General features: G+C 45.0%; 1 protein-coding gene across 1 annotated transcript; it reads right to left on the bottom strand.

Annotated features, from left to right (window-relative positions):
• Positions 1–285: 285 nt before the first annotated feature.
• On the bottom strand, positions 286–23,277 carry MAVS (mitochondrial antiviral signaling protein). The gene is made up of 7 exons (XM_070756871.1): positions 23,111–23,277; positions 16,931–17,072; positions 11,456–11,630; positions 8,953–9,179; positions 6,272–6,746; positions 3,714–3,880; positions 286–2,481 (listed from the first exon to the last, which is right to left on the bottom strand). The coding sequence occupies exons 2-7, from the start codon at positions 17,057–17,059 to the stop codon at positions 1,846–1,848; spliced, it is 1,809 nt and encodes a 602-aa protein (XP_070612972.1). The 5' UTR covers positions 17,060–17,072; positions 23,111–23,277; the 3' UTR covers positions 286–1,845.
• Between the last annotated feature and the right edge of the window lie 676 nt (positions 23,278–23,953).

The raw sequence follows: 23,953 nt of genomic DNA, 5'->3' as shown, positions 1-23,953 counted from the left end.
CCACTTTATTTATGACTTGTGGACTTCAACTCCCAGAATTCCTGACACAGCTGACTCAGGAATTCTGGGAGTTGAAGTCCACATGTCATAAATAAAGCAGACATAGTTCCCCACCTTTCAACTATAGCAAGGTTTCTCTACAAAATTATTATTCACGTAAATACACATACCATTGGAAGAGTCTTCCTTCCAGCCATCCAAAATTTATCTACACAACAGCTTGTTGTCACGAACAAAATAAAACAATCTGGAAATTACAAGTGGGATGAATGAAATAAGGACACGTTTTTCAACTAATCACTTTTTCTTTTAATCAGAACATGAAAAGCCAGTTTGGTGAACAGGTGTACTGGAAAGATTGGGAAGGAATACTAATAAAATGTCTCCATTTTGCCAGCACTATATAATTTTAGAGTTTAGCTTAATTTTAAGCTAATAAGAATGAAGCTTTTTTTGCATATTTCCCTATGCATCACTCCTCATTTAATTTTTGGATGTTCTACATATTTTCCCCCCTTCGTTCTTCCTGCTGCTTAATGACCGCAAGAAAGTTATTCGACTCGGACGTCTCAGTTTTTTTTAATTTACTCATTGCTACAGAACATTGAAAAAGAAATAAAGTAAGAAAGCTGGAACTCGGGTTGACTATCTGTCAGAAGTAGAAAAAAACCGCAACCTTTTCTTTTTTAAAAAAAGGAACTATAATTTGTGCGAGTCAACACATATACACAAGTAGTGTGAATGGACACACGCACCCCAATTAACTCCTGGGGAGACGATGCATATGCAGGTACACACAACACACTGGACCAGTGTTTCTGTGCAACTTGTGGCTTTCGGTTCCCAGTATTTTCCTAGCCGTTCTGTTTCTTGGTTTGCGGAAAACATGCTCATTAAGCAAAGGCAAGCAACTAAGCCTTCATCATTCCCCAAAATCCCCAATCTATCATCCCTTCACTACGGTCATTAAATCGAGGACTGCCTGCCGTTTAATGGCCAGGAACAAACAACTTTCCAAACCAGAAGAAACAGCACAGAAAAATTCTGTTTCTATTAAAACCAATGGATAAAACTCCAGACGGCAACAATCCGTATTACAGGCTTTTCCTGTAATAATTAAAAAAAACTTAAGTTCTACGCTTCCTTCTTTCCAAGAAACAGAAAAGGAAGAACAAAGGTTCCCAAACGATTCAGTGGAGTCCACTGCTTTTCCCAAAATTCCCTAAACGGATGTTAATTCCTGAAAAACGGAGCTGGAGAACTGGACGCTCGTTTCTAAGGATTCAGCAATAATACCTTGCGTATCCAAAGAACATCACATTCAGAACATAATGAAGATGCTACTTGCTTTTTTTTCTTTTCTAAGCCACATCAAACGGACCGATCCGCTGGAATCACAAATGCGGTCACTCGTCCCATGCCAGCCGGCATATTTTTTGCGACGTGACCTTTTTAAAAAAAAATGCAATCCTTCGAGATCCTACAATTCCCTTGCCAATGTGGAAGCGAGCTTTCGGGATTTTGCAGTGATGTCCAGATTTTTGAACATTTCTGGTGATTTCTAAGAAAAGTCCTTAGTCTGATCCGCTTGGCTATTTGGAAGGGGGGGGATTGAAGCCACTGAACTGACCGATCTAAAATAACCTGGATCCAAAGACGTCATTAAGGCAGACTACAGGATATAAGCAAGGTGTGTTCAAGACTGCGGGAACAGTACGCATCAGTGGTGGAGAAAGCAAGTTCCTAGTGTGCTTCCTTTCCGTAGAGGATCAAGCAACGGTCGGAAGCGACGGTGGTAGGGTGTGAATGTCAGTCGGTCAACAATCGGATCAGTGACTCCGGTGTTTATTTTTTCTTATACAACACATAAACCACACTTGCCAGAACTGCCAGAGCAAATCCCGCAACAAGCACCCGAAAGTCACCTGAATTAAGATTTTCTTCAACCCCAACGATCTCCTCTGAGACAGAAGGACATGCCAGGCGGTCCTTGGCTTTGTCCTCCGGTTGACCGTCGGATGTCGAATCCGGGAAATCCCTCAGGGACGGTCGCAAGTAGGCCCCACCCGAAGGAGGCCCCATGAGATCCATGCTTCTATTCTCCTCCACAAGCAGATGGTGACTCCTGAAGGACGTTTCTTCTTCACCGTCATCAACCACGGGTGGAACAGTAGCGTCAACGGCGCCGCTCGGCCGGTTTCCATCCCGCACGTTGTTCGCGGCGGAATGGCCGCCCGAGCTGCTTTTGCTCAACAAAATGGGGTCACTGTCGCCCGCGCTCACCGAGTCCTTGATGCTCATGCGAAATCTTTCTGACGACCCAGAATAAATCTTCTCGGTCTCTCCGGCATCCTCTGCAGCAGCATCTGAAGATAGAACTCCCGGCTTAGAAGGCATATCGTTCTCAGTAGAGTTGCTGTGAAAGATGCTGTGGGTGTCTCTCTTACGGTGCCCTATGGCTGTGGGTGCAGTCTCCGTCCCCTAAAGGACACAGGACAAAAGAGGTCAAATAGACTACCTACGGGACTGCCTTGCGCCACATGAATCCCAGCGTCCGGTTAGGCCCCACAGAGTCGGCCTTCTCCAGGTCCCGTCAAGTAGACAATGTCATTTGGCGGGACCTAGGGGAAGAGCCTTCTCTGTGTGGGAGGCCTGGCCCTCTGGAATCAGATCCGTACTGCCCCTACCCTGGTCGCCTTTCCTAAGAACTTGAAGACTTATTTATGCCGCCAGGCTTGGAGTCAATAGATATAGCCTCTAGCCACTGAATGCTTGGTTTGTATTTGAGTGAATGATTTTTGATATTTAACTTTTATAATGTTTTAGATTAACCAGTTAATTGGATCCAATTATATTTTGTATACTGTTTATTGTTGAAATGTTGTGAGCCACCCCGAATCCACGGAGAGGGGCAGCATACAAATTCAATAGGTAGGTAAGTAGGTAGGGAAAGAGAGAGAGAGAGAGAGATGATAGATAGATAGATAGATAGATAGATAGATAGATAGATAGATAGATAGATAGATAGATAGATAGATAGATATGATGATAGATAGACAGACAGACAGATGCCCATGCTAACAATTCCTTATGGAGATTCTCCGTCATCCAAGTCATAATTGTCCCAAAGGTGCTTTTTCAAAAGGCAACCGGGCTTTGTTTTTCTTTGAAAACATTTTGCTTGTCTAAGATTCTAACTCAGGAGTGTCAAACTCAAGGGCTGCAGGCTGGATATGGTCGGACCAAGTGAAGGGCTGCAAAAATTTTTACTACCACTGTGGACGTGGCTTATTTGTGGGTGTGGCTTGATGGCCATGTGAGCAGGTGGGAGCGGCTTGACAATCCTGGGACTGAGGCAGCTTAAAGGTCATGTGACTGGCTTAAAGGTGGCCAACCGGACATCACTCACATCAAGGGTTTGAGTTAGGGTTAAGGTGTCTGGCCTCTTGCCTCAAAGATACATCAGGCAAGAGACGGTCCCGTAGGTAATCTGGTCCTAAGACACACAGGGCTTTATAGGTCATAACCAACACTTTGAATTGTGTCTGGAGACCAATTGGTAACCAATGCAGCTCGTGGAGTGATGATGAGATGTGGGCAGATCTTGGAAGACCCACGATAGCTCACACAGCTGCATTTCGCACTATTTGCAGTCTCCGAACACTCTTCAAAGGTCGCCCCATGTAGAGAGCATTGCAGTAGTCAAAACTTACCCACTGCGGCCTCCCTGCCAAGGTATCCGTGCCGGTGATTTCTCCCGAAGATCTTATGTCTTTCGTGAGAAGCTTAAAGTTATCGGCGGATCGATCGCCTCCAGCAGTTGAAAACTCCTGACCGGGCCCTGGTGCCTTTGTTCCGACCGAAGAGGATCGGTCTAAATCTGAAGGAGGAAAATGAATAAAGATTAGATTAGATTAGATTAGATTTATTGGATTTATATGCCACCCCTCTCCGCAAACTCGGGGCGGCTCACAACAAGGTAAAAACAATACATAATAACAAATCCAATACCTACCAATCCAATTACAATTTTAAGCTTTAAAAAAATTCATAAAAAACAACCCCAGAATATTAAAAAACAAGCACACAATCAATCTAACACCAAAACAATATGGGCAAGGGGGAGATGTTTCAGTTCCCCCATGCCTGACGGCAGAGGTGGGTTTTAAGGAGTTTATTTATTTTATTATTTGGATTTGTTTGCGAAAGGCAAGGAGGGTGGGGGCAATCCTAATCTCAGGGGGAAGCTGGTTCCAGAGGGTCGGAGCAGCCACAGAGAAGGCTCTTCCCCTGGGTCCCGCCAGACGACATTGTTTAGTCGACGGGACCCGGAGAAGGCCAACTCTGTGGGACCGAACCTGTCGCTGGGATTCGTGCGGCAGAAGGCGGTCCCGAATAAGATGTTCAGGCACAGGATTGGGTATCGGAAACGGAGACGAAGGATCCATAAAGGACTGGGCCTGGTCTTCCGGTGACCTCTCGTCAGCTGCGCAGAAGCAACATCAACACAATTTATTTGCACACCACGACACACCACCAGTCGTGCGTTTCCTGAGCATTCAACAGCCGCCCTCCTTCAACAGCATGACACTAAACACCCCAGACGTGAAATATAGCACATGATATTTAGCGCAAACAAGCACACGTTATAGTCCTTGACTTAACAACACTTCATTTAGTGACCGTTCAAACTTACAATGGACTGGAAAAAAAAAAAAGACTCGTTCTTCACAACCGTTGCAACCTCCAGAGTGTCACATGATCAAAATTGGGACACTTGGCAACCCAGCATGTATTTATGATGGTTGCAGCATCCTGAGGTCATTTGATCCCATTTGCGACCTTCCCAACCCGCTTCCGACAATGGGGGAAAACAGCTGCCTGATTTGCTAGGGAGGGCAAAAAATGGCCCAATGCACCTACTGGAAGTTTGGGAACGGACTTCCAATAGAAACATAGAAATATAGACCGACGGCAAAAAAAGACCTCATGATCCATCTAATCTGCCCTTATACTATTTTTTGTATTTTATCTTAGGATGGATCTATGTTTATCCCAGGAATGTTTACATTCAGTGACTGTGGATTTATCAACCACGTCTGCTGGAAGTTTGTTCCAAGGATCTACTACTCTATCAGTAAAATAATATTTTCTCATGTTGCTTTTGATCTTTCCCCCAACTAACTTCAGATTGTGTCCCCTTGTTCTTGTGTTCACTTTCCTATTAAAAACACTTCCCTCCTGGACCTTACTTAATCCTTTAACACATTTAAATGTTTCGATCATGTCCCCCCTTTTCCTTCTGTCCTCCAAATTATACAGATTGAGCTCATGAAGTCTTTCCTGATACGTTTTATGCTTAAGACCTTCCACCATTCTTGTAGCCCGTCTTTGGACCCATTCAATTTTGTCAATATCTTTTTGTAGGTGAGGTCTTCAGAACTGAACACAGTATTATTCCAAATGGGGTCTCACCAGCACTGTATATAGCGGGATCACAATCTCCCTCTTCCTGCTTGTTATACCTCTAGCTATGCAGCCAAGCATCCTACTTGCTTTCCCGACCGCCTGACTGCACTGTTCACCCATTTTGAGACTTTTAATTCTTGCTGCTTGCATTTACCTTGATAAAGATTCATATATATTTAAGTTCGTGTGAAAACAAATAAAAGAGAATATTAATTCCAGAAGTGGGTTTTGGGAGTCTTAGCAAACTACCAAAGCCACGCATAGAACACTGGGAAAAGACAAATTTCTCCTGGTGTTAGGAATTAAAGCTTCTATTCTGGCGCCTGAGAACACTTCTTTACAATCTGACCAATCACGAGTTTACTGTGGGGGCGTCCCTCTGACCTTCCTGCCAATCAGCTTAAAGGTCTGTTGGAAGAATTGTCACTAGACTCACGATTGGGGGTCACCACAACACGAGGAACTGTATTAAGGGGTCACGGCATTAGAAAGGTTGAGAACTACTGCAGTAGGCCCATTGGATCTGTTTTTCGCCATCTACAGGCTCCGGAGTCTTTCCTGAAGCCTGGGGAGGGTGGAAACGACCATCCGCCCTGCCCATTGGAAGACCAAAAATCAGCTGTCCAGCATGCACGTGCGCGCAGGAGTTGACATAGGGCAATGCCTCATGTGCCCTCAAATATGGTTCCGCGTACTATCACGGATTTAAGCCAACAACACTGGGGCAAGACACAACACCCTCAACTCTTGTGCAGGCGGCTTATGTGAACTTCCCCTCCAGAGTTTGCCCCCAGTTTTTCACCTGGAAGGTTTTTCCTCTGGGAATCCGGGCGACTTCTCGGAGTGTCCATCACTGGTGGATTTTCCCCCTTTGGATCCCCTCGGAGAACATAGACCTTCCGTTCGGCCGCCGAATCCTCTCTTGGACCCCCCAAAGCCAACGAGACGCTATCACTCGAATAATAATCCTCTTCTGGCTGATTGCTAGAAGCGCCGGCAGGCAACGCTGGACCCATCCCGCTATCCTGTGGGCGTTGCGCGTTCCCGAAACACCCGTTTTTCACTGTCACGGGGTGGTGCTGGCGTCCGTCCCACTTCTGCTCGACGCGAGGTTCAGCCGTTTGGGAGGGAAGCGGTCTGTCTTCCACGGGGTGCGAGACCGCTGCAGACTCCTTGACAGGATATGGAGACTCGATCGCTCCATCTCTTCCGACATTAGATGCCGAACTGACGTCGGAAGTAGAGGAAAGGCCTGGTTCCGCTCCTTTGTCTGTGGCCTGCAAAAAAGGAGGACGTTATTTCTGATTTTAAGTTAATTTTGTACACTGTTTATATATTGAATATAATGTACGCTGCCCAGAGGGTTGGGAGCTGCTGTTTTAAAGGAGCAGACCCACCAGCCTGGAGTGATAAGAATTTATGTCTCTCACACTTAACCGGGATTGAGGCACAAAACTGTCAATCAGAGCCAGTCTGATCTACTGGCCTAAAACTAGAAAATGGTGAATTCTAGTCCCGCCTTAGACCTTAAAAAATGGCCAAGTGACTTTGAGCCCATCACCTGGAGACGGTGAGCTCTAGTCCCGCCTCAGGCATAAAAACTGGCTGTGTGACTCTGGACAAGTTCCTTCCTCTCACCCAACCCGCCCCACAAGGTCGTCGTTGTGAGGGAAACGGGGTGGGTGAGGTTGGAGGTTGCAATGGATATTTATTTATTTATTTAATTTATTTATTTTATTTATTTATTCATTTGTCCAATACACAAATGCATAGGAAGAAAAATAGACATGTGGTAATATATATAAGGGTAAAAGTGAACTTAGAGGAGAGGATATATGAAAGAAAGAGAATATATATGATAGATGAAAGACAGGAAAGACAATTGGACAGGGGACGGAAGGCACACCAGTGCACTTATGTACGCCCCTTACTGGCCTCTTAGGAACCTGAAGAGGTCAATCGTGTAAAAAAATAATAGGCAGGATAAAAACAATACAAAATAAAATAATAATGTAATAGTACAGTGCATACGATTATATAATTATGTAATATACAGGGGAATGAAATATTAATTAAAAAATACTTCGTAGTTTTTTTCTATATCACAGTTTTTCCCGCCTGATGATATCATATGTCATCGCCAAACTAATAATTTTTGCAAATGAATAACAAAAAAAAATTATTGTTAATAAATAATTATGTTTATAAATATCAGGATCACTAAGTGTCTTATTCAATGGTGAGTACCAGTAATAATGGTGAGTAAATGGTTGTTAAGGGAATGGGAAATGGTAATTTAGCGGTTTAAAGTGTTAAGGGATGGCTTGTGATACTGTCCATAGCCAAAAATGGTGCATTTACTTCCGCATCTCTACTTCGCGGAAATTCGACTTTCGCGGGCGGTCTCGGAATGCATCCCCCGCGAAAATCGAGGGAACACTGTATATATAATATATATGAATAATGTAATCTAATATGTAATATGTAGCATAATAAATATAATAAATACAATTAACAGAATAGAATAGAATAAATATATAATAAATAGAATAGAATAAATATAATGTATTTATTATACATTATAAATTATGTATTATTAATTATAAAAAAATATTATAAAATATAATGTATTTATTTAATGTTTGAGGTTTTTAAGATTTAGTATTTGTTTCAACTTGTACACCACCCTGAGTCCGCTGGAGAAGGGCGGCCTATAAATTTGAATAATGTAATGTAATGTAATGTAAATGTTATAATATAATGAATGTAATGTAACGTAACCTAACACAATGCAATGCAATACAATACAGTAGTACCTCTAGATACGAGCTGCTCCACATGCAAATATTTCAAGATACCAGCCAGGAGGAGAGAGACATTTCTGTTCAAGTCCCGAGCTCAAATTCGGGATACGAGCCGAGCATCCACTAGGTGGCGCAAGAATCCTTGCTTTTGGTTATCTCGGAGGGGAAAAACAAAGTCTAAAGCAATTTGTTCCAGATACGAGTTTGCTCGAGATACAAGCTCCCTTCTGGAACGAATTATGCTCGTATCTAGGGGTACTACTGTATTTAATATAGTACAATATAATATAATGTAAGATTTTATAATATATTTTAAGATTTTGTATTTGTTTAATCTTGTATGCCCTGGAGAAGGGGCCCTATAAATTTGAATAAATATATGGTATGGTATGGTATGGTATGGTATGGTATGGCATGGCATGGCATGGCATGGCATGGCATGGCATAGCATAGCATAAGTATAGTATTAGTATAGTATAGTACAGTACACTACAGTATTTAATATAATATAATATTTAATATTATATCATATATCTTATCATATTAATTATATTATATTATGCAATGCAATGCAATATATAAATGACCGAAAGCGCTAGCATTCACCTTGAGTCACCTCAAGCCAGATGAGCAGCAAATAAATTTCATACACACATGCATACATACATGGATACTTTACCTTAGGATGTACCGCTAACTTGCTCTTTTCATCCGGATGGCTGTTTTCTTGAACGGGAGTCCGGTAATCCCCCATATCCTGGGGGGGTGGATTGGCAGATGCAGGCGCCAATCGCCGGGGAGTCGAGGGAAGGGCTTGCGCTTCGGTTAAATGCCATTCTGGAGGCGGAACCGAAGGCCGCTTGGCAGCTGGGGATGCCGAAGCTGGAGGAGGGGTCCTTCGTGGGGCTGTGGGTGGACGTCGTTGCACGCAGGCGGACATTACATGTTCGGGGGGGGAGAGAAAGAGAGAAGGAACGGATGCAGCGTCAGCCCCACCAAGCAGACCAGACAGGAAATGCCACCGGGTGACCTAGTTCTACTTTACAGATCATCCTCGACTTACAACCGTCTGTTTAGTGACCGTTCACACTTGCAAACGAACCAGGGGGGAAAAATGGCTTAAGGTGGTTTTTCACACTTACGACCAGATGCTTGGCAATCGGCTCAAGGTGGCAGCATCCCGGAGTCACGCCCTCTCCCCTTTGCGACCATCCTGACAAGCAAAGTCAACAGGGAAGCCGGGTTCCCTGAACCGCCAGGTTCCTCACTTAACAATGGCGACGATTTGCTTAACAATGGTGGGAAAGAAAGGTCGCAAAACGGGGCGTTTCGGTTCAAATTTTTCCACTGCAATGCAAGATAGATGTTCATCTCGCTCCACCACAGAAATAATTGGCCTCGATTGCGGTTGTAAATCAAGGACTCCCTGTAGTGTAAAACTAGATTAGCGGAATTTTGCAAATATAGTGGTACCTCTACTTACAAACTTAATTTGTTCCATGACCAGGTTCTTAAGTAGAAAAGTTTGTAAGAAGAAGCAATTGTTCCCATAGGAATCAATGTAAAAGCAAATAATGTGTGCGATTGGGGAAGCCACAGGGAGGGTGGAGGCCCTGTTTCCTCCCAGGAGATGCCTAGAGAGGCCCCACGGAGGCTTCTCTCCACCTTTTCCGGCCGTTTCCTCCCAGGAGATTCCTAAAGAGGCCCCACGGAGGTTTCTCCCCACCTTTTCCAGCCCTGCTTCTTCCCAGGAGATTCCTAGAGAGGCCCCACGGAGGCTTCTCCCTGCCTTTTCCGGCCCTGTTTCCTCCCAGGAGATTCCTAGAAAGGCCCCACGGAGGCTTCTCCCTGCCTTTTCCGGCCCTGTTTCCTCCCAGGAGATTCCTAGAGGCCCCACGGAGGCTTCTCCCTGCCTTTTCCGGCCCTGTTTCCTCCCAGGAGATTCCTAGAGAGACCCCACGGAGGCTTCTCCCTGCCTTTTCCGGTTACAGTTTCAGAGGCTCGAGTTTGTAAGTGGAAAATGCTTCTTGAGAAGAGGCAAAAAAATATTGAACACCCGGTTCTTTTCTAGAAAAATTTGTAAGTAGAGGCGTTTGAAGGTAGGGGTACCAATGTACAAGTCTCCCATCTTGTTTACAACCCAAGAAACTCAGGAGGGTCTCTTCAGAACCCCTTTCCCCATCCATTATCCCACTCAGGGCTATGCTGCCTCTTATCGGACCAGCTGCCCAGGTATCTCTTGGTTGTATCTCCCAAAATCTTTCCCACGTTACAGGAAATCCTCCACTTATAACCATCCGTTGTGCCCATATCTAATATTAAAAATTTAAAAACTAATTAAAAATACATGATTATAAAAAACTGCTGCACAATCATACACACTCAGTCCAATTGAACATAACATAGTAAAGGTCAAGAGAGAAAAGAGGGGGGGGAGATTAATCCCCCCACGCCTGGCGGCAGAGGTGAGTCTTCAACATTTTGCGAAAAGCAAGGAGAATAGGGGCAGTTCGAATCTCCAGGGGGAGTTGATTCCAGAGAGTCGGGGCCGCCACAGCGAAGGGTCTTCCCCTGGGTCCCACCAGACGGCATTGTTTTGTCGACGGGACCTGGACAAGGTATTCTGGTCTGATGCCATGAAAGGCTTTATAGCTCATAACCAACACTTTGAATTGTGACTGGAAACTGATCGGCAGCCAGTGCAGACTGCGGAGTGTTGGAGTAACATTGGCATATCTGGGAAAGCCCATGATTGCTCTCGCAGCTGCATTCTGCACGATCTGAAGTTTCCGAACACTCTTCAAAGGTAGCCCCATGTAGAGAGCATTACAGTAGTCGAACCTCGAGGTGATGAGGGCATGTGTGACTGTGAGCAATGACTCCCTGTCCAAATAGGGCCGCAACTGGTGCACCAAGCGAACCTGGGCAAACGCCCCCCTCGTCACAGCTGAAAGATGGTGTTCTAATGTGACCTGTGCGTCGAGGAGGACACCCAAATTGCAGACCCTCTCCGAGGGGGGCAATAATTTCCCCCCCCAGAGTAATGGACGGACAGATGGAATTGTCCTTGGGAAGCAAAACCCACAGCCACTCCGTCTTGTCAGGGTTGAGCTTGAGCCTGTTCAAACCAGAACACTTCCCCCGCGCCCCCCGTATCCGCAAGAGAAAGAAAAGCGTCTTACGGAGGAGTTTGCTGCGATACAGGTTATCGAGCTGGTCAGCCAAATCGCCCATGTGCTGTTCGCGGAGAGCCTCTACGAAGTGCTCCACCCAGCCTTGCCTGCAGCACAGGCGTTGAAAGAAAAGGAACGTGGTCTCATTGTTTCCTTCGTTGGTGCAGGACGCCCTGATCTTTTGCTACGGAAAGGAGAGGAAGGAAAACAAGGTGTTAAAACAAAAGAGAGAGAGAGAGAGAAAGCGTTTCGCCCCGTCCGGTCGCACCATTCATTTATTAGATTTGTATGCCGCCCTTCTCCGAAAACTCGGGGCGGCCATCTCTGTCCCTCAGCCGAGGAAGCCAGCGTAAATGATTCTATGCCAGGCTTCTCAAATAGTGCGGCGGGCAACGGAGGGCATATGACCCCTGTTATTTTTACTGTGGGGAGTAGGGATTTTTTTGTACCGAACAATAGCACACAGCTCAGAGCAGGAGATATGAAGTGCAGATTTGTTTGTGTGTGTGTGTTTGTTTTTTTGTTTTTTTAATTTACCATACTTTTCGGAGTACAGTGTTCCCTCGCTTTTCGCGGGGGATGCGTTCCAAGACCGCCCGCGAAAGTTGAATTCCGCGAAGTAGAGATGCAGAAGTAAATACATTATTTTTGGCTATGAACAGTATCACAAGCCTTCCCTTAACACTTTAAACCCCTAAACTGCAATTTTCCATTCCCTTAGCAACCATTCAGATTATTACTCACCATGTTTATTTATTAAAGTTTATTAAAAAAAATATTTATTAAAGGCAGACTAAAGTTTGGCGATGACATATGACATCATCGGGTGGGAAAAACCGTGGTATAGGGGAAAAACCCGCAAAGTATTTTTTAATTAATATTTTTGAAAAACCATGGTATAGACTTTCCGCAAAGTTCGAACCCGTGAAAATTGAGGGAACACTGTATAAGACATACCGGACTATAAAAACAATTGCTGCCAATCTGCCTTCCATTGAGGACTTGTATACTGCACGAGTCAAAAAGAGGGCAATGAAAATATTTACTAACCCCTCACATCCTGGACATAAACTGTTACAACTCCTACCCTCAAAACGTCGCTACAGAGCACTGCACACCAAGACAACTAGACACAAGGACAATTTTTTTTCCTGAATGCCATCAATCTACCAAACAAATAATTCCCTCACCACTGTCAAATTACTCACTAAGTCTTCACTACTATTACTACTAGTTTTTTCTCATCATTCCTATCATCCATTTTGTCCCACTTAAGACTGTATGACTGTAACTTGTTGCTTGTATTCTTAAGATTTGTATTAATATTGATTGTTTCTTCATTGCTTATTCGACCCCTAGGACAATCATTGTTTTTTACCTCATGATTCTTGACAAATGTATCTTTTCTTTTATGTACACTGAGAGCATCTGCACCAAAGACAAATTCCTTGGTTGTCCAATCACACTTGGCCAATAAAGAATTCTATTCTATTCTATTCTATTCCGTGAGGGGCGCCTCAGAAGAGGCGGCTGGTGAGAGCAGTCGGCGCTGCTCAGAGATGAGAACGGCTTGCCTGGACCCCGACGAGTGAGAGCGGGCGGCGTCTTGGGCGGCGCATGGAAGGGTCTGCTGAGGTCCACTGAGAACGCCAAAGTAGCCAGGACGCCGGCGGGTGAGAGCGCCTGGTATCCTGAGCTGCGCCCGGAGAGGCTTGATGGGACCGTGCCTGTGGCACTCGGAGAAGCTTGCTGAAGATGTTGCGAGTGGCCAACCGGTGAGAGTGGCCGGCACCAAAAATGATATACGGGTGACCGCCAACACGACGTAAAAACACTGGCCAGTGAGAGCGGTTGGGCGTCGGGGAGAGAACCCCCAGAGCAGTCTGCTTGGACAACGACCAAGCGAACGGTGGAGTAGGCTGGCCAGCCAAGGAGGGATATCTATGACTTTGGAACACTGAAAGTAATTGAAGACCCTTAAGTATGCCAGAGTCCCCCTCTCTTCTGAGGATGTTAAGTCTCTTAGGCCTTAGAATCCTAATGGACTTGGGACTTGGACTTCTAATCTCCATTGTCACGGCGACTGTGGACAATAGTCAAGGAAGCAACAGCAGGAGACTGGGCAATATTTTGTACCTGGATCATCATTTTTAACATAAAATATAAAGAATCCCTGCAGAGAATTTGAGAGGGGAGTTACTTTGGAAAGGTTTAAGAGGGTGAAAGAGGAAGAAGAAAGGGAAGGAGAGGGCTAGAGCAGGAGTGATGAAAGAAAGAGGGGAGTTTGTGAGAGAATTTGGCGGTGATATATATATATATGTCACATGTTTTTTGCTGAATTTGAATATATATATATATATATATATATATATATATATATATATATATATATATATATATATATATATATATGAGAGACGGTCTTGGTATATTCGGGTTTCTTCCCGTGTAGGATTTGGAAATTTCTGGCGACGTTTCTACGAGGTCTCACTCGTCATCTTCAGGCTGGTGTTTCTGTCCTTGATCTCAGGCGAACATTGCGAGACCTAAGCTGCCTTCCTTCTATAAATACTGGTGGCTGGGTGTGGTTTGATGGCTCAGCAATTGCCTGCTGTGTAGAAACTTCCTGGTGAGTCAGTGGGGTAACAATTGGGGTCGTTGATGTAGCTGAGGTATGCTGATTAGTTAATGGTTGCAGATTAGGCGTGATATCCTGAGGAGCTGGGACTTGCAGGCTACTTGATTGTTTTACAATGTGTGTTCTGAGTCTGGTTTCTATGGCTGGGATATGTTTGAGGGCTGGTTTCCAGATGTCTGGTAAGCGGGAGGTATCATCCCGCTTGTTCATATTGATATATTTGTTTTTGTAGATTTTCACGGGTATATGTATGTAGATTGTTCTGAGTTTTGCCCTTCAACTAAATGTGATAGAAACATAGAAACATAGAAGTCTGACGGCAAAAGGGTGGGTAGGTGGTAGTGTTGGGCGAACCCAAGAATGGTGGAAGGTCTTAAGCATAAAACGTATCAGGAAAGACTTAATGAATTCAATCTGTATAGTCTGGAGGACAGAAGAAAAAGGGGGGACATGATCGAAACATTTAAATATATTTAAGGGTTAAATAAGGTCCAGGAGGGAAGTGTTTTTAATAGAAACATAGAAACATAGAAGTCTGACGGCAGAAAAAGACCTCATGGTCCATCCAGTCTGCCCTCATACTATTTTCTGTATTTTATCTTAGGATGGATATATGTTTATCCCAGGCATGTTTACATTCAGTTACTGTGGATTTATCTACCACGTCTGCTGGAAGTTTGTTCCAAGGATCTACTACTCTTTCAGTAAAATAATATTTTCTCATGTTGCTTTTGATCTTTCCCCCAACTAACCTCAGATTGTGTCCCCTTGTTCTTGTGTTCACTTTCCTATTAAAAACACTTCCCTCCTGAACCTTATTTAATCCTTTAACATATTTAAATGTTTTGATCATGTCCCCCCCTTTCCCTTCTGTCCTCCAGACTATACAGATTGAGTTCATGAAGTCTTTCCTGATACGTTTTATGCTTCAGACCTTCCACCATTCTTGTAGCCCGTCTTTGGACCCGTTCAATTTTGTCAATATCTTTTTGTAGGTGAGGTCTCCAGAACTGAACACAGTATTCCAAATGTGGCCTCACCAGCATTCTATATAGTGTTCTGTCTGGGTTCCCCCAGACCTCAACACCAACTGGAAAAAACAGCCAGACACGCTGGTAAAAGCAAAAGTACTTTATAGCTTGAAAAATAAACACAGAGAAAAACCTGTTCTTCCCAACAGGCAGGCTAGGAGACTTTACAGCAGAGTCCTGATGTCCAGACAATACAGCAAACTTCTTGCTGGCACACCCACCACTGTAGAGCATAAGACCCCCACCTTTTCCCCCCAAGGTTTCAGTATTCAAAGTCACAAACCAGAATTCCAAGACGCCAAAGATCACAGCCAGGTCCCAAGACTCCCAAAGATAATACTCCACAAGCCAGGAAGGGTGGGTCTGCCTTTTAGCATTTCCAGAGAGCACCACACCCAAACCCAGCTGTTGCCTCTTTAGTGCTGAAAGTACCTAGCCAATTGCTCCCTTCTTTGTGTTGCTCTTCTCTGTCGTAGATCGATTATTGCTTGTGCATTTTCCTCTAAGGAATCCAGGCTGCTTGCTGGGGAGAGCTCCCTCTCGGGGCCCTCTGGCTGTTCCCCCTCTTCTTCAGCCTGGGATTCCTCCTCCTCGTCTGCCTGCACCTCCTGTTCCTCATCCTCCCCCTCTGAGCAGGAAACCGACAGAAGATCAGCCGTTCCCTGAGGGGCCTCGGACGGAATCACAACATATAGCGGGATCATAATCTCCCTCTTCCTGCTTGTTATACCTCTAGCTATGCAGCCAAGCATCCTACTTGCTTTCCCTACTGCCTGACTGCACTGTTCACCCATTTTGAGACTGTCAGAAATCATTACCCCTAAATCCTTTTCTCTTGAAGTATTTGCTAACACAGAACTGCCAATACAATACTCAGACTGAGGATTCCTTTTCCCCAAGTGCATTATTTTACATTTGGGAACCTAAATCCTTTTCTCTTGAAGTATTTGCTAACACAGAACTGCCAATACAATACTCAGACTGAGGATTCCTTTTCCCCAAGTGCATTATTTTACATTTGGGAACATTAAACTGCAGTTTCCATTGCTTTGACCATTTATCTAGTAAAGCTAAATCATTTACCATATTACAGACCCCTCCAGGAATATCAACCCTATTGCACACTTTAGAGTCATCGGCAAATAGGCAAACTTTCCCTACCAAACCTTCCCCTATGTCACTCACAAACATATTCCACCAACCAATCAAATCATTAAAACATAGCCACCCAATCTACTTGCTACATTCAAACCAAATCTCCACCCCCACCACTATTTATAAGGAACAAATGGCAGTTGCAAACAAACTATATCTACAGCAGTACGAGGCTTACAACTTCAGCCTGATGATGGTGAATGTGATTTCACCGAAACGTCGCATAGACACTCAAAATATTACACGGGGCAAAACCCAAACTCAGAACAATCTACACACACACACACACACACACATATATATATATATACATATATATACTGTATATATATACACAGAGAGAGAGAGAGAGAGAATGCTGAATTTGAAAATTAAGGGAGACTAGGATAGATCTATTTCGGCCTTATTTTGGCCTCATCAGCTAGCCATACCCACTGTGACTTGAACCTGCAACCTTTGCCTTGTAAGGCAGAGAATTATCCTCTAGGCTACAGTATCCAATCCCTTCAGCTCTGCACCAGGGAAGGGTTACATATTTTTGTGTCCAATCATATATATATATGTCTCAGTGCTATTGCTATCAATTAAAAAATGTTTACCAACAGCCCCTGGTTTTACACAAAGGGTCTTGGTAGGGGGATAAAAATATCATATAATTACCCGATCTGCCTCGGTTAAACACGGCAAGTGGATCATTTGGCTCACTTGGACCCGATGGAATTTGGACAGGTTGTTATAAACATATCTCTTCGCCTCCTCTTCAGCCAGTTCTTTTCCCTGACCAGACATCTCCGGTTAGTGACTAGGAAAAAAAACAAAGAGGAACAGCTTAATCTACACAATAGGCCAGTGATGGCAAACCTTTCTTTCCTTGGGTGCCAAAGGTACATGTGCGTGTGCTATCATGCATATGCCAGTGCCCACACCCCATAATTCAATGTCTGGGGATGGCAGAAATGCCCCACTGGAGGCCTGAAACGGCCCATTTCCCAAACTCTGGTGGGCCCAGGTGGTGTGGTTGGCTTCAGGCCAGCTCCTTTGGCTGCCGATTTTGATGCAGAGGAGTGGGAGCCGTCTGTTCACAGAAGACCAGTCTGGTTGGGGGCAGTGTTCCCTGTAAGCTGCGCGTGCACCTGCCCCAAAATACCCCCCCCGCGCACCCTTTTCCACGGGCGCGTGCTCCCCATCCCTCTGCCAGCCTGCGGGGGGGGAGGGGGTGCTGGCAGTAGAAGGGAAGGGAGCTGCGGCCGCCTCTGCCTCCTCACGGTGCCTCCGGCCCCCTCGCGCCCCTGGCCTCTCAGCCCTGCCCCCCACCCGCCCAATCCACCCCCTCTCCTCCTCTGCCGCCTCCTGCCTTGGGGCGCGACTTCCCCCCCGGCGGTGGCGGCTGCGGCTTCTCAGGACGAAAGCGGTGATCAGCTGTGAGGCGGAGCTCCGGAACGGAGGCACCAATGGCGGTGGGGGCTGCGAGAGAGGGCTTTCTCCGTGCGCTTCGGGAATGCCTGCCCCGCCCCTCTCGCAGCCCCTTCGCTGGGAGCGTTTCGTCCCAGACTTCCAGCAAGGGGGCTGCAGTAGAGGCAGGGCAGGCGTTCCCGAAGCGCTCGGAGAAAGCGCTCTCGCAGTCCCCTCGCCATCGGTGCCTCCGTTCCGGAGCTCCGCCTCACAGCTGATCACCCTGCCGCCGCCCCACGGCTACTGCCCAATGCTGCTGCTGAGAGAAAGAGAGAAAGGGGGGGAGAGAGAGATAACAAGAGAGAAGAGAAAGAAAGCAATAGAGAGAAAGAAAATGAGAGAGAGAAAGAGAGAGAGCAAGAGGGGGAGAGAGAAAGAGAGAGAAATGACTCTTGATTTAAAGCATATGGTAAAAAGCACCCAAATAATAACAGAGAAAAAAAACCCCAGCCGTTTGTGTGTGTGTGTGTGTGTGTGTGTGTATGTGAACTCTTGAACCATTTCCAATAGCTCACCTGTTATTGGAAATGGTTCAAGAGTTCACACACACACACACAAGGGGGGAGGAGACAGGGATGGAAAAAGAGGAGAAGATAGTAATAAAATAGATTTTGGTTTTGTTTTATTATTAATTTCTTTTAATAAAAAAAGAAGGGAATTTTTTTCTTTCTTTCTTTATTTATTCTTGTATGCCGCCCAGTCCCAAAGGGACTGTCGCTCAGACACTATACTCTTCCGCCCACACCGAAAAAAAATTAGAGGGAACATTGGTTGGAGGACGAATCAGAGTGAACCAGAAGCAGAGACAGGAAGAGATATGGAGCAGTAAGAGACTGGAGAGACAGAGAGGGGAATGGAGTCAGTCAGCTCTCCAGCCAGAGGTTCATCTGACTCAGAAGGGGAAGAGTTAATGAACAACCCTATTCTGAATGCTCGGGTGCGGAGAATGCTGGGAAGACAAGAGCAGCCGCGCAAACGCAGAAACAAATGATAGATCACAGGTGATAAGACTTAATGACACTGCTGCAACCTTGAAAAAGGGGAGGGTTGGAGAGATTTGTGTGGGAGATTATCCTTCAGTGTTGAGGAAAGTTTGATGAATTGTGGTTTGGTGCTTGCTGTGGATTTCTGGACATTCCAATCAAAACGTTGATGATCGAGCAACGTTACGTGATGAAGTTTTGTGCTAAACTGAAATTGAACCTGATTATTTGGACAACGTCGTCACTGGTGATGAAACCTGGGTTTTTGAATACGACCCAGAAACAAAACGCCAAAGTTCTGAGTGGCACACCGACCAGTCCCCCAAGCCCAAAAAGGCAAGAATGAGCAAATCAAAAGTGAAAAAAATGCTCATGGTCTTTTGCGACAGTAAAGGAGGGGTCCATAAGAAGTTTGTTCCTCAAGAACAGACAGTTAATGCTGCCTACTACGTGGATGTGCTATAAAGACTACGAAAGAGGGTCATCAGGATGAGAAAAGATATCTGCACTACCTGGCAACTCCATCATGACAACGCACCTTGCCACAACGCGCTACGAGTCCACGAGTTCCTAGCCAAACACCAGACGCCAACTCTACCCCCCCCCCCCCCATAGTCCTGATGTCGCCCCAGCAGACTTCTTTTTGTTCCCTTGGATTAAGGCAGCCCTGAAAGGAACCCGTTTTTCGTCCATAGAAGAGAATCAGCCATGATGAAGACCTTGCAAGAGATCCCCGAAGACGCCTTCCAGGGCACGTACCGGTCATGGCAGAGTCTCTGGAAAAAATGTGTAGAGGCCCAAGGACAGTGCTTTGAAGAATTTTAAGTGTTTGTGCAAATCTGTTCAATAAATTACTTTTTAAAAATTGCATTACTTTTGGAACGCCATTTCTACGGTTTTGAGTGTGTTCAGTTCCAGATCGTTCTGGTATCTTTGGTTATAAACCTTTGCAGAATTGTCTTGATAATAAATAATATTATTATCCTCACTGCGTATTGAAAAAGCAAAACCGCTCTAAGAAACCGAGACGGTCATTTCAATTGCCGCTTCCAAGGGCATTCTGATGCCGGTTGTGTTGCCAATACACAAATAGCAACTGGCTGGCACAACCTACAGAAGATGACATATCTCAAGGCTAAGGGCCCTCTGAAAAATGGCTTTTAAGGAGTTTACGAAAGGCAAGGAGGGTGGGGGCAGTTCTAATCTCAGGCGGGAGCTGGTTCCAGAGGGTCGGGGCCGCCACAGAAAAGGCTCTTCCCCTGGGACCCGCCAAACGACATTGTTTAGTCGACGGGACCCGGAGAAGGCCAACTCTGTGGGACTTAATCACTGTTGTTTAAGTGTTCCCTTTATTTATTTATTTTTTGAGCAGTATATAAAAGACCAAGGATTAATTTCTGGAATATGCAGGATTCGACAAAGCAGCAAAGTGGACTAGCGGCTCCAAATTTCAAATTTGTTAGTGCTTAATAGGGGTTCTTGAAAGGAGATTAAACCAGCAATGGGTTGGTCAAGGTTCAGCGGGAGGGAGGAAGAAAGACAGAAAAACAGAGAGGCAAAGAGATACATAGGGAGGAAAGAAAGGAAAAGAGAAACTAAAAGTCAGAGGAAGGAAGGAAGGAAGGAAGGAAGGAAGGAAGGAAGGAAGGAAGGAAGGAAGGAAGGAAGGAAGGGAGACAGAAAAAGAAAAACAGTGAGGTGCAAATGACATAGGCTTTGTAATTTGTTAACATAGTTACTCAGTATTTTAATTTGATTTCATTTATCTATTTTAAAATGACGTTCAGGTTTATTAGTTTTTAACATTCCTAAACCAATAAAATAGGCTGAAGACAAGCTCCAGGTAAGAAAAAAATTTTTTTTAGCACAAATTGGTGTCTGATTTATCTCTTTTGTGAACTCCAACCTTTTTCCTTACTATTTATGCTCCTTCTGCCATCAGATCTCATTTTAATGAACATGTGTGCTACTGTATTATGGGATGCAAATATGTAACAGGTTTGACTACATGTGACTGGTTTCCTGTGCAAAAGGGAGGTTACTTTTATCCTGTCCAATCGTGTTTCCTCTTTCGGTTTTATTTGTTAACTACAGAAAGGGATCTAAGCTAAGGTAATAAAATGATTTTCCTGTCTTCGTTTGTCTCATTGGAAACTATACGTGCCAAGGCATGAGCTCGAAAAAGCCATTTTTGGCCTTCAAAGAGAAAAAGACAGAAAGAGGGAAATAGGGAGGAAACAAAGGAAAAGAGAAAGAAAAGAAAGAAAGAAAGAACAAGACAGAAGCAGAAGGAGAGAGAAAGAAGAGGGAAGGAAGAAATAGACAAGGGGAGAAGAGAAAGAGACAAAAAGATAGAAGCAAAAAGAGATAGAAATTTAAGGAAGAGAAAAATAAAGAAGAGAAACGGAAGAAAGAAACAAAGGGAGGAAAGAAAGAGAAAGATGAAGGAAGAAGGAAGAAAAAGAAAGATGAAGGAAGGAAGAGACAGAAAGACAAAAGCAGAAAGAGAGATAGGGAGGAAATGAAAGAAGGAAAAGAAGGACGGAAGGAAGGAAAGAAGGAACAGATAAAGAGATAGGTAGAAAAGAAAGAAAAGAAAGGAAGAAAGACAGAAAGACAGGCAGAAAGAGACATAGGAGGAAAGAAAGAGAAATTAAAAGAAAAAAACAGATAGAGAAGAAAGGAAGAGAAAGACAGAGAAAAAGGAAGAAGGAAAGGAAGAAGTAGTGTTGTTGTTGTTGTTGCTAGGATAATAGGAGAAAAAATGTTGCTACCAGTTGTAGACATATTATTACTTAGTTTTAAAAAAGAAACCAAGGCAGGATACAAAAACCCACATGGATAACTTTAAAAAAAATCAGTTCCAGCTTGAAATGTTGGGTTGTTGGTATGATTTTTTTTAAACCCTGATCTCCCAACCAATATGGGGCAGACCGAAGTTCAGGCAGCCAATTCCTAGACTTTGGGCAGACGCTGGCAAATCTTGCCCTCCTTCCTCCTCCTCCTCTCGGCCTTCACAAACGCCGTGCTTCCACGATGACCTTGATCGCTAAGAGCAAGCAGCAAAAAAGCAAAACTTCTCTCCCGCTCCTCTTGGGACTTTCCTGCACTTCGGCCCTTAAAGGGAAGTTAAAGTTAAAAGGGAAAGAAAGAGAGAGAGAGAGAGAGAGGGAGAAAGAAAAAGAAAGAAAGAGAGAGAGAAAGTCAAAAAGAAAGGAAGGAAAGAAGAGAGAATGAGAAAGGGAAAAAGAGAGAAAGTCAAAAAAGGAAGGAAGGAAGAAGAGGGAAGGAACAGAAAGAAAGAGAAAGAGAGAGAGACAAAAAGGAAGGAAGGAAGAAAAAGAAAGAGAGAGAAAGACAAAAAGAAAAGGAAGGAAGACAGGAAGGAAGGAAGAGAAAGAAAGACAGGAAGGAAGGAAGGAAGGAAGGAAGGAAGGAAGGAAGAAACCCCACTAGGTTAAGACTTGCACTTAACCAGGATGGGTCCCTGCTGCAATCCTGGTTTAAGTGCAGCTGGCCATTAAAGGAAACCAAGCGCTTCCTAGAAGATGGGAAAGCATTAAACCCAGATCGGTGGGCAGTCCAACGTGGGGGTAAGAAGGATTTTCCCAAACCCGGAACTAAAGCTCTTAAACCAGCAAATCAAGGTCTCTTTTTTCCTAAACATCACCTCTAGAAACCGACCCTGATTTGCTGGTTTAAGGGCTTAAAACCTCTTTGCAAAGGATCAACTCCGATCCTGGCATTTCTGCATGGTTTTTCTACTTTTCAAAGTCTCTGCAACGGCTGGTGTGCGTGCACACGTGACGGCCTCGCCTCGCGGCCACGTGTGTTTAATAAACACGCGGGAATCGATCCGCTAAAAAAGAAAACCCCAGTCGATCAAGGTGCCCCCTCCAAGGAAGCCCCACCCGCGCACCGGTGTGAAAAGCTCCCCTTCCCCGTGAACCTGTGTCCTCCCCTTCCTTCGGGGTTCCGCCCATCGTCTCTCTTTTGCACCGTTCACACGCGACACCGGGGAGGGTTGCTACACGCGTCTTTGCAAAACTAGGTGGCGGCAATGGAAGGCAAGCGGGGTTATTCTGGGGTAAAACCTTTTGCAACTTTTTTTTCTCTTTCTTTCTCTCTTTTGCAAGCGGTGAAAGAAGCGGCCGCCGCTTGGATCCGCCGCTTTTCTTTCTTTCTTTCTCTCCTTTCTCCTTCCTTCTTTCTTTCTCTGCCTGCCTCCTTCTCTGTGTTTCTTTCCCTCCCTCCCTTCGCTTTCTTTCCTTCTTTCTTTCTCCTTCCTTCCTTCTCTGCCTGCCTCCTTCTCTCTGTTTCTCTTTCCCTCCCTCTTTCTTTCTTTCTTTCTTTCTTTCTTTCTTTCTTTCTTTCTTTCTTTCTTTCTTGGGCTTTTCTTTTTTACCTTTTCGGGGGAGGCCCGGGGCGAAGTCGGGGCTTAGGCCGGCGGCTCCTTTCTTTGCAAACGAGGCGACGTCGGCCTTTCCAGGGGAAGCTTCTCCGCCCACCTCCCTCCCGTCGGCTGCCTCATTTCCGTTCAACCCGTTTGGGGATGTTGGTTTCTCAATCGCCGGAAGAGAGGGAAGGAGGGAGGGAAGAGTGGCAGAGAGAGCGGGGAAAAGGGAGGAGGGAAAGATGGAGGGAAGAAGGAGAAGAGAGAGAGAGAAGAGGGGGAAGAGAGTGAAAGAGGGAAGGGAGGAGGGAAGGGGAGAGGAAGAGAGAGAGAAGGGAAGAGGGTGAAAGAGGGAAGGAGAGGGAGGAGGGAAAGACGGAGGGAAGGGGAGAGAGAGAGAGAAGGGAAGAGGGTGAAAGGAAGGGCGGGGGAAGAGAGTGAAAGAGGGAAGGGAAGAGAAAAGTGGGGAAGGAGAGAAAGTGGCAGAGGGAGAGGGAGGAGGGAAAGAGAGAGAAGGGAAGCGGAAGAAAGGGAAAAGGGAAGAGAGTGAAAGGGATGGAAGAGAGTGAAAGAGGGGAGGAGGGAAAGACGGAGGGAAGAGGAGAGAGCGAGGGAAGAGAGTTTGTGGCTTGATTTAACTTCCACCCTGTACAATCACAATGGTCAGACATCTGGCAACTGAAAATCTCAACCAACAAAGGCTCCGTACATTGGCAAAAAGAACCAGAACACCAAATACAAGCTGAATAAACAAGACCTTGCAGATAACCCTCACTCCGTAAAAAAACTTGGAATTTACTTACTTACTTACTTATTTACTTATTTATTAGATTTCTATGCTGCCCCTCTCCGTAG

The sequence above is a fragment of the Erythrolamprus reginae genome, chromosome 7 (genome assembly GCF_031021105.1).
Source record: "Erythrolamprus reginae isolate rEryReg1 chromosome 7, rEryReg1.hap1, whole genome shotgun sequence".
In the NCBI taxonomy this organism is placed as follows: Eukaryota; Metazoa; Chordata; class Lepidosauria; order Squamata; family Dipsadidae; genus Erythrolamprus; species Erythrolamprus reginae.
Note: the sequence above shows the minus strand (reverse complement) of the source record. Positions and strands in the feature narration are given on the sequence as shown.